We start from the raw sequence: 14,172 nt of genomic DNA on the forward strand, positions 1-14,172 counted from the left end.
TTACGGTTGAAGGTGAACCTGAATCAAGATATTGTAATTCTTTGATGTGTACTGTAATTCCGGGTTACAGAGGGGACGCGCAAGCTGATCTGCAAGCTCTCCTATCCAACTACAAACAACCCCCCCAGCCCACCCCGTAAAACTCCCTATGACAATTTAAAAAACACACAAAATGGGGTATATTATAACTATTATTATCATCTGTAGTTGGACTGTCGGATGGAACAGAGGGGTCTGATGCGATGTTCAGAACTTCATTGGATAAATGAAATGTGAAGTAAAGCCCGACCGATGACACATTTTTGGGTTCGATCTTGATTTTACGATTAGCGATTACTGATATTTTGTATTAAAAAAGAATATATGTAAAAGAATAAAATAAAATAAAAGCTGTTCTACAGGTATTTCTCTTGTAGACTGCCAATTTGGGTAATGTTTGGCCTACAATCAAATGTCCAACATAGGGACACCGTGTTGAAAGGGTTTAAAAATCGAGACGTCGGCTGCATACCTGCCGATACCCATGTCCTCAAGAAAGTCAAAGAAAAGGAAGTACGCATGTATGCATGTATGAGGATGGACGGGGGGGTGAGATGGTTCTGTCTGATGTACAGTGGGTCTCCAGTCCTACAACAAATTGATTGGTGACATCTATATTGAAAACCTGAACACGCGTAGACCCTCATTGGCTTCATGAGCAGACTGAACTGACACTAAACCAGCGTTTCGCTGCGGGAATTCGACCAGTCAGGGGGTCTCGGGGTGGTCGCGTGAGCGATGTTTCAGAAGAGACACCAAGAGTTCTTCAACTGGGGGAATGAATGGCTGGTCAAATCTCCCTGTTGCGTGGTAAATCCTAAATGTGACGTATCAGTCGATGTCGCTTGTCCGTCCTCCTGTTGCCGTAAAGCAGTCGCTCTTCGGAGTGGTCGTTTGATTTCGATGTCATCGCTGGTGCTGCTTCTAGTAGCCGTTGTTGTTGTCGTTTGCTGTTGCTATAGATATCAACAGTTGTTGTACTTGTTGCTATAGTTACTGTTTGTATTATTATTTTCTTAGCTTGGTGGCTCTCAACGTCCGGTCCAGGGACCACCGGCGGTCCAAATGGACCCTTACGGATCTGTAACTCCGACAGTGGTACACCCTTGCGGTTCCACTTGGTTCCACTTGTGGAGTTAAATGAACACTGAGGATTTTACAGAGCAGATTATTGGTGATAAAAAAGTTCAAATAAAATGGAGGTCCATGGTATGTCAAACTGGGGAACTTGAAATTTAAAAGGTTGAGAATCACTGTACTAACCTACTATACTGGAAAGCCCAATATATACTATAAAATCTTCAGTGTTCATTTAACTCGAGTATAGACCCGTCAAGGGTCCAGATGCACCGCTGGTGGTCCCCGGACCCCACGTTGAGAACCAGTGCTCTAGCTGAGGGTCTGGGGTTGGGGGTGGGGGGGTCCAGAGGTTTGACGCTGAGATGGACAGAACGGGACAGACAGACGGACAGGCGGGACTAGTCGTCTTCGTCGTCGTCGTCGTCGTCATCATCCTCGCCTTCGTCTTCTGCGTCTCTCTTCCTCTTCTCTCCTCGAATGCCCGCCGCCGCCTTCTCCTCTGAAGAAACAAAACGAGCCAATCGCAACGTGAGAATTGCCTGACTGAACCAATTACGATGTTTGTTGTGACCAATTAAATGTCTAGTGTCTTTTGCAGTTGCAGCTCCCAAGCTCTGGAATGAGCTGCCTCTGCACATAAGACAGGCCCCCACTCTTCAGGTGTTTAAATCACGCCTCAAGACATATTTTTATTCTTTGGCTTTTCCTAGCATAGTATGAGCTTTTTGATGTTGAAAGTGACACTGTGTACTGTATGTTGTTTGTTTTTAAATGAAGTTGTGATTTTTATTATTTTATTGTAAAGTACTTTGGAACAACTTGTTGTTATTTAAATGTGCTATAGAAATAAAGATGGTATGGTATGGTATGGTACATCAGGGCTCGAGATTAACGGCGTCCCGACATTTTCTCTATCTACAGAAGAAACATGAAGCCAAACAAATAATGTACTGCATGTATTGTATTTCTATTGCAATAGGAATACAGTTATTAATTTCGCAATCTGAGTGGTCCTTTTTTTTTAACTTTTTTTCCCGGGACTGTATGAATTGACTTCGGGGCGGTTCAAATTGTATTTTGGGACGGTTCCGGGACGTTGGTGAAAAAAGATAGTCTGGAGCCCTGGTCTACGTAAAGAATCGTGGACAGTCACTTGCCGGGTATGCACGATATTGAAATTATGACCGATATCCGATCTCCGATTATTTGCAGGGTCATATCGGCAGACACCAATATATTATATTATATTTATATTGAACTCATTGCTGAATTTTTACATTTTTCGTTTTTGTTTTGCTGGTGAAAGTAGATGGTAAGACAGCTGACGCTCTTAAAGACAGACAGGCAGACTGGCTGCTCTGCGATCACAAAGCAGTCACATTATTATTGTGTCATCAACAACCGTGAAAATAATCAGGATTATTTTGAGACCGATACTATACCGATATGGCATTTTTATGGACGACTTTGATATGCCGATTTATCTCAATAAGCAAAGAAAAACAAAACTTTTTATTAGGAGAGATTCTGTCATAAATTATAATATATATCCACTCACCCTCCTCTTCCTCCTCTCCGAACTCATCCTCATCATCGTCATCCTGAGAGAGAGAGAGAGAGAGAGAGAGAGAGACAGAGACAGGAAGACAAAATGTGAGTTCATTTATCTTTTATTTGCACTTAAAAAAGGTGCTGTAAGTGATACTTCTTCTTGGTTAAGCCTAAACAATAGTTTTTTTAAGAAAAGGTTAAAAGCTATATTCTGACAGTAATGATTGAACATACATTTACAAGTGGGTTACAAATGTTATCCAATCAGGAGAAAGAATCCTGCGAGATAACTTATCAGCATCTCAAACTGAATTCTTTTTTTCGACTCACTAAAAAGCTTGAGACTCCTCCTCCTCTTAGTGAACAAACAAAGTACACACGATTACTATGAGAATACAGAGCTATTTAATACTTTAATACTAAACAAATAATATCTGTATTATATTGAATCATTCACAGCACCTTTAACATAAGATGAAAAGAATCACCCAAAAAGAAAGAAAGAAAGAAAGAAAGATGGGGAGGGAGGATGTACACACATAATGTGTTCTTACTAAATGAAGAGTTGTGTTCCATGTCATTCCCTCTAGTTGGATATTTAATTACTGTTTAATAAGAGACAAGCATGAGCCAGACGTCATCTACTCTCATCAAAGTTCCATGGTGTAACATTTACAGCGAGGCTCCTGCGAGGCCAGCCACTGGTTTCTCAACGTGTGCACAAATGGAACCAAATGCACCAGGTCCATGATATTGATTTGAAGTCATATCGCCCAGCATGCTGCTGAACACACATAGGTGACATAGGGAACCCTGTAATCACTGGATGTAATGGGAATGGCACCTCATACAGGAGTTCAGTGGACATCATACCAAACGTGTGATAGCACACAGGGATATTAATTAATTGTTTTACATTTACTTCATTAAAGTTAACTGTTAACAATAATTAAGATGTTAAAAGAATACACTAGTAAACTATTTCTCTTTATATCAATCAGTAATTATTTTGACTGGCATCAATCATTACATTTAACTATTACAGCTGGTATTAATATAAAGTTAAATGTCTCTTATTAAAGAAACGTGACTTACCATTTTAGATTGACTTTGGTGTGAATTAATTATTCATTCAATTTGAATTATCAAGTATATTTGTCACTTTGCTCAACTCTTATTTGGGAACAAAACTCTTCATATTGTGGATGTTAACACAAGGTGACAACTCTGTCCTATGAACAACACCACAACAACGACTCACACTAACAGAGTCATTGACCAAGTTTTACTCCAATCAAAATGCCTCAGACAACTGTCAATCATCAGGATAGACCTGCCCCTGAGCCATGGGGTGGGACTACCAAGGAATGGACGAAAAAGACATGCAAGCAAGACGAGTAAATTATTCGTCTCATCGTTAATAAATCCTAACCCTAAAAACATTGACATGCTTTATTGAGCAAATAAGACAGACAGACAGACAGACAGACAGACAGACAGACAGACAGACAGACAGACAGACAGACAGACAGACAGACAAGCTGTACATTTTCTGAATAGCTGTGTGTGACAGTTTGTCTGAGGCGGCCATATTGGAGCCAAACCAGGTCAAACCACCTCAGTCCTGGGGTCAGACAGTCAATCCACTCCATTCAAACTCAGCAACTTGTTTAGTATAGTTAATTTTGTTTTGTTGTTTCAGTTCAAGTTATTTATGTATTAAAAAAATATGCTACACCTGTAACTGAATGTATTGATATACTGTCCCAAAATCATGTCAGTTGTAGTAAACTATTGTAGTACATTATTATCTATTATATTTATTACCACTCTCCTTGTTTAAGTTTAAATTAAGCATTAGGGTGACAATACTTTTTAGATCTGTGGTTCCCAACATTTTCCGGAACTATAGAACTAACATTATACATAGTGTTGGCCTACTTTAACTAAGTTCCTATTCATTGATATCACCACGAAAACATATTTTTCAAGGGTTTAAAGAAAAATTACCATGACATTTATTTTACATAGTTTTGTATCAACGTTATATCATCGATTAAAATTGCAGCATTTATTTGTGGGCCCAGTTTAATTAATTAAGTGGGGCTCCATAAAACTAGGTGAATGAAGTGAGTTTGACTAAATAAAAAGAGAAAAATAAAATAAATTAGGCTAGTTTAATAAAATGAGACTGGCTAAATAACAGAAAGTTTTATAAAATGAGATTGGATAAATAACAGTAATTTAATAAAATGAGATTGGATAAATAACATTCATTTAAAAAAGTTAAAACACAACTAGTTACATTAAATTAGAAACACAACTAGCTAAATAAATCGGGTTAAATAAAATAAGTTCAGCACAACTACCGGGTAGTTAAATAAAAGGAGTTAAACTCAACCAGTAAACCTGACACAGGTCAGGAGACTATGAATGAGTGGAGGGTTTGACCGTTGACCTCCAGGCGGTCATCGGTGGTGGGTTTTTTTCTCCCACCTGAGCTCCCTGTTTCATCAGATAGGTCAGTCCCACCTCTCCTCCCTCTGAACCCTCCTCCTCCTCCTCCTCATCGTCATCATCTTCGTCAAACGAGCCACGCCCTGCCCCTTCCTCTCCGTCTTCATCGTCATCTGGAAAACAACGTGCACACACACACACACACACGGCAATGAGCATATGCACCAAAATTGAAACGTTCTACAACTATCGATTATGTTCTTAGCGATTATTCTTTATGGTTCTTTTTTGATTAAACAACATTTCCTCCATGAATAGTCCGATTATCCCCTATTTTGTATAAAATAAATAGCTAAAACAGCTCATCCATTTTTCTGCTTTCTAAAATTGAACAATTTATTTTTTATTAATTTAATTGATTAGTTCAATTAACCGAGCATCCCTATTCTGAAAAAAGAGCCAAACTACAAGCTTCTAGAGCGGCTATGCAGCTATTTTTGGCAAAGAGGTTTGGTCTAGCTGTAGATAGAAAAACAAATGGAGCACACCAAGAGAGGGGTCTTGCACCCAGGGACGTAGCTGACCATTTGGTTGCCCTACTCGTAGGTTATTTGTACTCCCCCCCTCCTGACGAGAGAGCTGCTATTCCTCATGCAGATCGGCTATTTTTGCTGTTTGTGAGGATGCACGAGGACGCCTCGTTATTACGTGGCGGAACCGCAGAGTAAATTGTTATTTTGAGGGTCGGCTTGGCACTTTTTGGCACATTTTGTTGCCCCCCTCGGTGTGTTGCCCTATGTGCAGTGTGCGTATAGGTAGCGACGGCACTGCTTGCACCCCCTAACACACACACACACACACACATACACATATACACAAAAACACACAGCGTACCATCGTCTTCGGCCTCTGAATCGGGAGCTTCGTTGTCCTCCTGGTCGAAGCCGTCCAGGTACGTGACCTGAGGCAGCAGTTCAAACACAGACTCTCTGTATTCCTCCAGCGTGGTGATCTCACAGTTAAACAGATCCAAACTACGCAGACTCTTCAGGTTTTGCTGTTAAAAGACAATAATATACAAATATACATTATTCATATACATAATTTCAATGACGGCCATAACTCAGAGAGTACGAACGGGAACATCCGCAAACTAAATGAACCATCCATTTGTACATTCTCAGAACAACAGACCTGTAAGCATCCATTCAAGGATCTCCTCCAAGAAACCCTGAGGGTTATTGGACCCTCAGCGAACCACTGGCATACAGTAAGTACTTAAATCCTATTATCCGTATTGCAAAGTTCACAATGCGTAGAAACGGGCCGCAATGCACTGTGTGCTTGTAGACCAGCTATTTTGCAGAAGAGTGTTGGGAAAAATACTGTAGGCTAGGGGAACCTAGTCAAATAAATATAGAGTTTTGTGGTTAATATTCTTCCATAAGAGAACTAGGCAAGGTTAAATGTCCTCTACAGATGTCTGTTTATATTTAACCACTTAATCTCTGTATACTGTATGCCCGTTGTATGCACCTGTATGAACATGTGATTTTCTCAATAGAAATATAGCAGATCTACATGATAAAATGCATTGTGAACTCGTAGATCTGCTATTTCTGAACATTTGAACTATGTGACTATATAAGGAGATACCCCAAAAATAGGGACAAGTTCTAAGGGAGCTGTATATGTCTGTTGGTTCTCATTTCTGTCTGTGGTATTCACACACATTTTAGGCGGGAACCCCTTTTGGTGTTTTAAGCATTATGTTACACTTTAGCTATTGAAAAATAGCAGATCTACAAGATCATAGCGCTGCACCGAGTGCCCCGCTATGAGCTTGTAGGTCTGCTATCTTTGAAAAATCGTGAAAATGTGACGCAAATCTTTGAATATTTATTCCTTCAGAGAGAACGTTTTTAACTCAAATCTTTGCTTCTGGGGGGTCCCTTGAACAACACCTTTTCAGATGGGGGTCGGCGGCCAATTGCATATAATTCTGGGGGTCCTTGACATGAAATAGTTTGAGAACAACTGATATAGAAACATATGTTTTTCTGAGGTCAAAATGGGATAATCTAATCATAATGCATCTTGTGTATGTATTACTGACCAGTGCCTCCACGTTGCTGAGTTCTTTAATCTTGTTTCCGCTCAGGTTCAGGTATGTCAGGTTTGGACATTTCTCACACAGAGTCTCCAGATTTCCAGAGATGCTGTTGTCACTTAACTCCAACTACAAACAATAGAGCGCAATACAATACAATAAGAGTACAATAGAATAGAATAAAATACAATAGATTTGGGAAATGAAGAGTGAAGTATTAGGCAGTTATACGTGTGTGTGTGTGTGTGTGTGTGTGTGTGTGTGTGTGTGTGTGTGTGTACCCGTGAAGACCACTAGTTGTTGTTTCTTGTTGTCACAGTGTATTTGCACATACGTGAAGTGTGAGTTACCTTGCGTAATTTAGGCAAGGAGGGAAGCTTGGCCAGGGATGAGAGTCCTACGTTGACCATGCTGAGAAACTCCAACTCTTTGAATTCATCGGTCAGTCCTTCTACCTCCCCATCCGTGGACCGGCAGTTATCTACAACCAACTCTGCTACCTGATGGAGAGAGAGAGACAGACAGAAGAGACATTCATATATTTTTATGAAGAACCTTTGTTCATGGAAACAGACATGTCAAAGTTATATTTCAAAATCCAGGACATTTTTGTTATTGGAATTTGGGGTGGTTTGGTTTTAACTAGAACCCTATAGCCTTCCTATTCTGGATATGTCATAATGGGCAAACATCCGATCAGATCTACAAGCTCACAGTATACGCACAACTTGTAGACCGGCTACTTCGGTGAAGAGATCTGGTGTGGAGGGAAAGAACGGAGGGGCCGTCACCAAACTAAGACTCATGGGGTACCGCGGTCAACTAAGTATGTAGGGTTAAAAAGTGGTTGATGTCCTGCTTGGTTTTCTATTATGACATAATAATAATGTTTCATTCACTTTTGATACAAAGAGAAAAAAGGTGCTGTTACTGACTATTGTAACCTGCATGGGCTCTGGCACATTTTCATATGAACTACTAGGATGGACATTGCCAAACTTTGACAGATACCCGTTAAGGAGACATTTGCTGACTGTACATAGTGTATAGCAGTGGCTCCCATAAGAGAAGATGTTTGCAGCTCAGGCAGTGATTCTCAACCAGTTTAATTTCAATGACCCCCGGTTTGATATGCATTCGTCTACTCTACGGACAGTTCTCTCTCTGAGACCGCAATTAATATTGTAAAATCAATGTTAATTGTCTCCACCAGGCCGAAGGCATGTGGGGAGAGTATGTTTTGCACTCCGTCCGTCCGTTTGTGTGTCCGTCCGTCCGTCCGTCCGTCCGTCCGTGTGTGTGTCCGTGACAGGCTAATCTCGCCCACCGTTAACCCGGTCGATGCCAAATTTTGCACACACACTCCCTGGATGCCAACGATGAACCTCTGCCCCAAACTTTCCACAACGGCCTGTTATAGCGCCACCAAGAGGCCGCTTTGTGCAAAAACTTCACCGTTAACCCGGTCGATGCCAAATTTTGCACACACACTCCCTGGATGCCAACGATGAACCTCTGCCCCAAACTTTCCACAACGGCCTGTTATAGCGCCACCAAGAGGCCGCTTTGTGCAAAACAAGTTTTTGCACAGTACACCTACAGATTTTGTCCAAACATCACGCAAATTGGTACACAGTCTCTCTAGAGCCATTCAACGAAACGGGTCTTTCAGATTTATCACACTCCATCCTGATTGGTTAAGATTGGCTTCCAAAGTTCACAGGAGTGCTCAGTTTCAAACAAAATGCTGCAAATCATGAACACATCGCGTGATTTCCGTGAAATTGTGCACCCACATTCCCACTAGGCCGAGGACGAAATGCCACATGAACAATTTCAACTCAGCCTCAAGGTGGCGCTATAACTGGCCGAAAAGTGTTTTTACCTCTAACTGCACGGATCTGTGGATAACCTGGTGGAGACCTGTGCCCGGAAGGGCACTTTTTCTAGTTTAACTCTGAGAGTGTACAAATGACATTTGGTTCCATTTGTACACTCTCAGAGTTAAAGACCCATAAGGGTCCAAACTATCATTTAGCTGGGGACCCCCTGGAACCCCCTCAGTGAACCCTGGGGGTCCCCGGACCCCACTTTTGGAACCACTGGTGTATAGAATACACTCAATACAGTATATACATACAATCACTCACTGCTGAGAGAGAGAGAGAGAGAGAGAGAGAGAGAGAGAGAGAGAGAGAGAGAGACATCCCAATATTTTTGACAAAAAAATCTCAAAAGGTTTTTAGTCAAGGGATTTGCATGTCTTAGTGACTGTTGGTAGGGCGTTCCACATTGTGGTGGCATAGGTGCGAAATTAATTTAGTCCCTTGTTTGTGCCGAATCTGGGTTGCACATGGTTTGTTGAACTCCATCTGGTGTTATGGGTGTGGACATTAAGGAAGTATTTAGACAGGTACATGGGTATCTTCTATCTTGGTGGTGTAGCGAATCTTGTGGACCAGACCCATTGCAAGATGCTGAACTCTGTCGTCAACTCTAAGCCATTCCAGCCTGCCAAAGTGGGCAGGGGTGACGTGGGTTCGGGGAGTGAGGCCAAGTAGTAGCCTGACCACTGACCAGTTTGTTTTGGGAAGTCTGGAGCCTTGCTTTAAGGGCCTTAGAGGTGCTTTGGTACCAAGAGGTGCATGCATAGTTGAAGAAACCTTGTACGAGGGCTCCTGTTAGGGTCTTCAAGGTGTTTTTGTTGACCAGTGAGGAGATCCTGTATAGGAATCTTGTTCTTTGGTTGACTTTTTTGATTACGTTGGTGGCCATTTTATCACCAGAAAGACTTGCCTCCAGGATGGAACCTAGGTAGGTAATTTCATATTTTCGTGTGATAATATTGTCACCCACTCTAACTAAGAAGCCATCCGTCTTGCTGAGATTACTATTTGATCCAGAATTCCAAATAGAATGGATTCAGTTTTTCCCAGGTGTAAAGATAGTTTATCAGTGAGCCAGGTGCAGATTCTACCGAGTTCAGAGCTGAGGGCCTTTTCAACCTGCAGTTTGTTCCTGTCCGAGACCAGCAGTGCTGAATCATCTGCAAACAGGAACAAATTGCAGTCACAAGCTGATGTCATGTCATTTACATATATTAGGAACAGTAAAGTCCCTAGTATGCTTCCCTGTGGAACGCTACAGCTCACTGGGGAGGGACAGTGTTCCGTTCATCTCCACCATCTGTTCTCTCCCCTCCAGGTAGGATTGCATCCAGCTCACTGATGTGCTATCAAAACCAATTGCTTTTAGCTTGTTAACCAGTATGGAGTGGTTCATGGCGCCAAAAGCCTTTTGGAGGTCCAGCATCACCATGCCGCAGTATTTGCCAGCATCCACCTCGTGTTTGATGTGGTTGCTCAAATAGAGGAGGCATGTGTCAGTGGAGTGGGATGTTCTGAAGCCAGATTGGAATTCATACATAATTGTTTTTGTGGCAAGATACTTTTCAACCTGTTCATAGTTAGACTGTTTTCCATCACTTTTGAGATGGAGCTAAGAATAGAAATAGGGCGGTAGTTGCCAGGGTCTAATTTTCTCCCTTTCTTGTGCAGGGGGGTTACTTTGGCCAGTTTGAAATCTTGGGGGACCTCCCTGTTTGATGGAGAGGTTTATTATGTGGGTGATGATTGGAGCTATAGAGATGGCCGAGTCTCTGAGAAATTTGGAGGGAAAATTGTCATGGCCAGTGGCCTTGTGGGGTTGAAGGGCACTCATTCTTTTAAGTACCTCCTCAGTTGTTAACTTGTTACCACTGTCAGTTTAAAATCATCTTTACAAATACCTAGGTTTTTGTAGATGTGCTCTACACCAAAAGGCCCAGAGTGGAAGGGCAGTTTGTTAACCAGCAAGGTTGCAATGTTTGTAAAGAAGCTTGACCACACAATGTTAAGAATCATTCATTTGGATATATGCTAGGTAGACTAGGTAGACATTTGATGTCTACCTAGTAATGGTATCCTAGCTACTTTTGTAACAATTGATTTTTTTTGCACTGTACTGAAGTCTCCATTTACCCTGTTGATTGTTTGTCGATTGTATTCAATATATTCATTCATTGATGTGACAATGAAGTTGATTCTGTGATGCTGCATTCATAGCTTCATGGTGTTAATAGACCATGCATTTCCATCATCATAAATGTTGATGCCGTTTATAATATTCACTTATTATGTACATTCAGTCCTATAGGCCTACTGTACATAATAATGTTCATCCATGTAGGCTATGTTATATTACCGTCCACCATGCAAATTCATGTTTCCACCAACATTTGAATTAATATTGAAATATGTGTGCGGGGAGGGGGGGGGGGGGGGTAGCCTACACAGTAATGCAATCTATACATAATGGGGGGTTGGTCTGGGACGACACAGACACACACACCATCTGCCGACCTGCTCCCTCCAAGACAGTCTACATCCCATAGCCCGGGGTAGTCGCGATGTGATTGGTTAGTTGGTTGCCAAAGGAACGTTGATTTGTTTATCGAATTGGGCCGGTTGTAATATTGTTAAGTTATAAAGTGTGTAACAAAAAATTTAATAAATAAATATTCGTTGCCTAGTCAGTGTGCCTACACCTTTGTCTCCCTGACAACGAACTAGCCAACCACGGCGGGACAGTTTACTCAAGCTATGGGATCTCAACGATCTTCCCGCAGCCAACTTAAAAAAGTAAATATTGCCACACAGAAATTTAGAAATTACAATGATGTGCGTTTGAAGTTTTCGACGTCGATCTTTTATGCGATAACTGGCAAGTGAAATAGCGCGTGCCGCGGGCGGGCAGAAGGGGTTACATAACATAACCAACAAAACATCATGGAGGCACAAAAACAACGGCTGCTGTTGCGCTGCACACAAAGACGACGCGCATTAACCGTTCAAATAAAACGGTGAAGGTCCGCCGTCGAGCTTTCGCCTAAACGGTGGACGGTGCTTTTCATTAGTATTATTCAAACGGGGCCGCTTAACATCGGCAGAATCATTAAACGTTTCGTGAATTTCATTTATTTTAGCACTTTGATTGTACCAAACAAAATGACTCCCACCATTATTTTCCTTCCCCCTCCCTGACCGTCACACATCTGACGACACCTCCTCCAACGGACGGCAGGTGGCGCTTAGCGGCGCTAGCCGGCGCTTCTTTTCGAGTGCCTTTTGCAAAAAAAAGAACAGATCTACAAGCCCAACAACGCGTCGAGTCGCGACGCATTGTTAGCTTGTAGGTCTGTTCTTTTTGGCACAAGCGACACCGTCGTACTACGGTTGTTGTTTAGGAAAGCGGCTGTAGCGCCACAAAGCGCCACCCACCCCCACCCCATCGTGCAATGAGATGGAGCACAAGCACGAGCGACGACGGCATTCAATCCGACCGTCGCCGCGGCCCAAAATGGCAGAGGGATCCATAGATAAACAAGCTCATAAGACAAATAATTAAATAGGTCGAAGACAATTATTAACCCACTTTAAAATATACATCTATATGTAAAACATATATCGGCTCGAGGAGAACGACTCGACGGCGGGACGTTAAAACTGAATTGAATTGGTGTAATAACTCGTTTAATACGGTGTCATTTTTTCCCTTCCAACTACGAACGACGACGAAATGTTGAATAGGCTACTTAACTTATAGCAATAGCAAAACAAAAAAAGCAGATTAACTTTTTTTTTAATCCGTTGAACTAGAGTTTTAAATCAAGTATGATGGCTCAAAAGACGAGAACCGAGCGGAACGATGGAACATAAAATGCCCCGCCGTTGTTGTTGCGTTGACGTTCGGGGTCACCGGCTTGTCCGCGTGCGGTGCGATCATCACATCCAAAAAACAACGTCGTTGTTTTCGGGGGGATTGATTGACCACGTCTCTGAATCATCACTTTAATAACTTCACTAAAGTATCGTTTAAATCTAACGGGCACGTGCCAATAAAACACCGTTTAGAAAGCCGTTTAAACTTGTGAGTTTGTCAGAAGTTGCTCTTGGGGTCTTTAAACGCACGCCCGTTCACGTTAGAGATGATCGATGCAATGCAAGTGAAGTCGTTATTAACTTTTTTCTTTTAAAACGGGAGTTAAGTGTTGGTTGAACGTGAACGGTTGGTGAATATCGATCACGGATCATTTACAGCCCCCGTGTTGATCGAATGGATTTCTGCAGCCCGGAGAGGAGAAGGAGGCGGAAGGACGGACGGTGTCCGCTAAGATGCTTGCACATCCCGGGGTTCCACGGTGCTTGATGTTACCGGCCTGGTAGTTGATTGATTTAACAATAATCGATTCTAATTATGACTTTATGATTGGTGCCTGTAATGAACAGAACTTGCTCTCTAGCAAGCCTCCCATCATTAAAGTACATGTGATAACGAAGACCACCTCCTTCATTCTCATACATCACCTCTCGCTCTATTTACGGAGATAGCGAATATCACAAAAATGTGATCAAAATGTATAAAGCTGGTTCTCACCTGCGCCGGCGCCTTGTTCCTCATCTCTAAACTGATCCTCTTCTTCATCTCCATGCTGGAAATAATATTAATAAATCCTCCAAAAAAAGGCGAACAGTGAAGTGGATGTTGGTGACAGGATCAGAATGTGATGTGTTGAGTACAACTCACACACTTCGGTCTACTGATCCTCCATGATACACGGCAACCCGCCCCCTCTTTCCCGCCCCCGCCCCCCGCGGGAGCCGATTCGTCGGTCTCGTTTGCGCCGAGGCCGATTGGATGAGCGGCGCGTCCGTCAAACTTTTTGATCGTGCCCGAACGGACGTAATCCGCGGCTTGGAAGGAAGATGGGGGGTGGAAGAGGGGAGGGGGAGGTTAGTGGGGGTTGTTGAAGCGAAGGGAGAGTGGAGGGTAATCTTTTGTGCCTTGAACTGGGTTCGTAAGGCAGGGGTGGTAACCAGAATAGTAGGCCCCTGAGA

The 14,172-nt window shown here is 42.4% G+C and overlaps 1 protein-coding gene across 2 annotated transcripts; it reads right to left on the bottom strand.

The window, feature by feature from the left end:
* Positions 1 to 1,461: 1,461 nt before the first annotated feature.
* anp32e (acidic (leucine-rich) nuclear phosphoprotein 32 family, member E) lies at positions 1,462 to 13,865 on the bottom strand. 2 transcript variants are annotated; one of them, XM_083764711.1, is made up of 7 exons: positions 13,712 to 13,865; positions 7,588 to 7,737; positions 7,244 to 7,366; positions 6,022 to 6,184; positions 5,203 to 5,300; positions 2,678 to 2,720; positions 1,462 to 1,618 (listed from the first exon to the last, which is right to left on the bottom strand). In XM_083764711.1, exons 1-7 carry the CDS (start codon positions 13,763 to 13,765, stop codon positions 1,518 to 1,520), a joined length of 732 nt encoding a protein of 243 aa, XP_083620837.1. In that variant the 5' UTR covers positions 13,766 to 13,865; the 3' UTR covers positions 1,462 to 1,517. The 2 variants fall into 2 exon arrangements, with proteins under 2 accessions (XP_083620837.1, XP_083620836.1); XM_083764710.1 differs by having other exon boundaries at positions 5,167 to 5,300.
* Positions 13,866 to 14,172: the final 307 nt, after the last annotated feature.

Source organism: Protomyctophum parallelum (assembly GCF_964188405.1).
Source record: "Protomyctophum parallelum genome assembly, chromosome: 1".
Taxonomy (NCBI): Eukaryota; Metazoa; Chordata; class Actinopteri; order Myctophiformes; family Myctophidae; genus Protomyctophum; species Protomyctophum parallelum.

Bases quoted from the DNA above. Each gene is read 5' to 3' on its own strand.
- anp32e (XM_083764710.1), bottom strand. From the start codon at position 13,765: ATGGAGATGAAGAAGAGGATCAGTTTAGAGATGAGGAACAAGGCGCCG. The intron at 2,721-5,166 runs GTGGGAGAAAAA...TCTCTCTCTCAG, and splicing joins TGATGAAACAGGGAGCTCAG to GATGACGATGATGAGGATGA. The intron at 1,619-2,677 runs GTGAGTGGATAT...TTGTTTCTTCAG, and splicing joins CGGAGAGGAGGAAGAGGAGG to AGGAGAAGGCGGCGGCGGGC.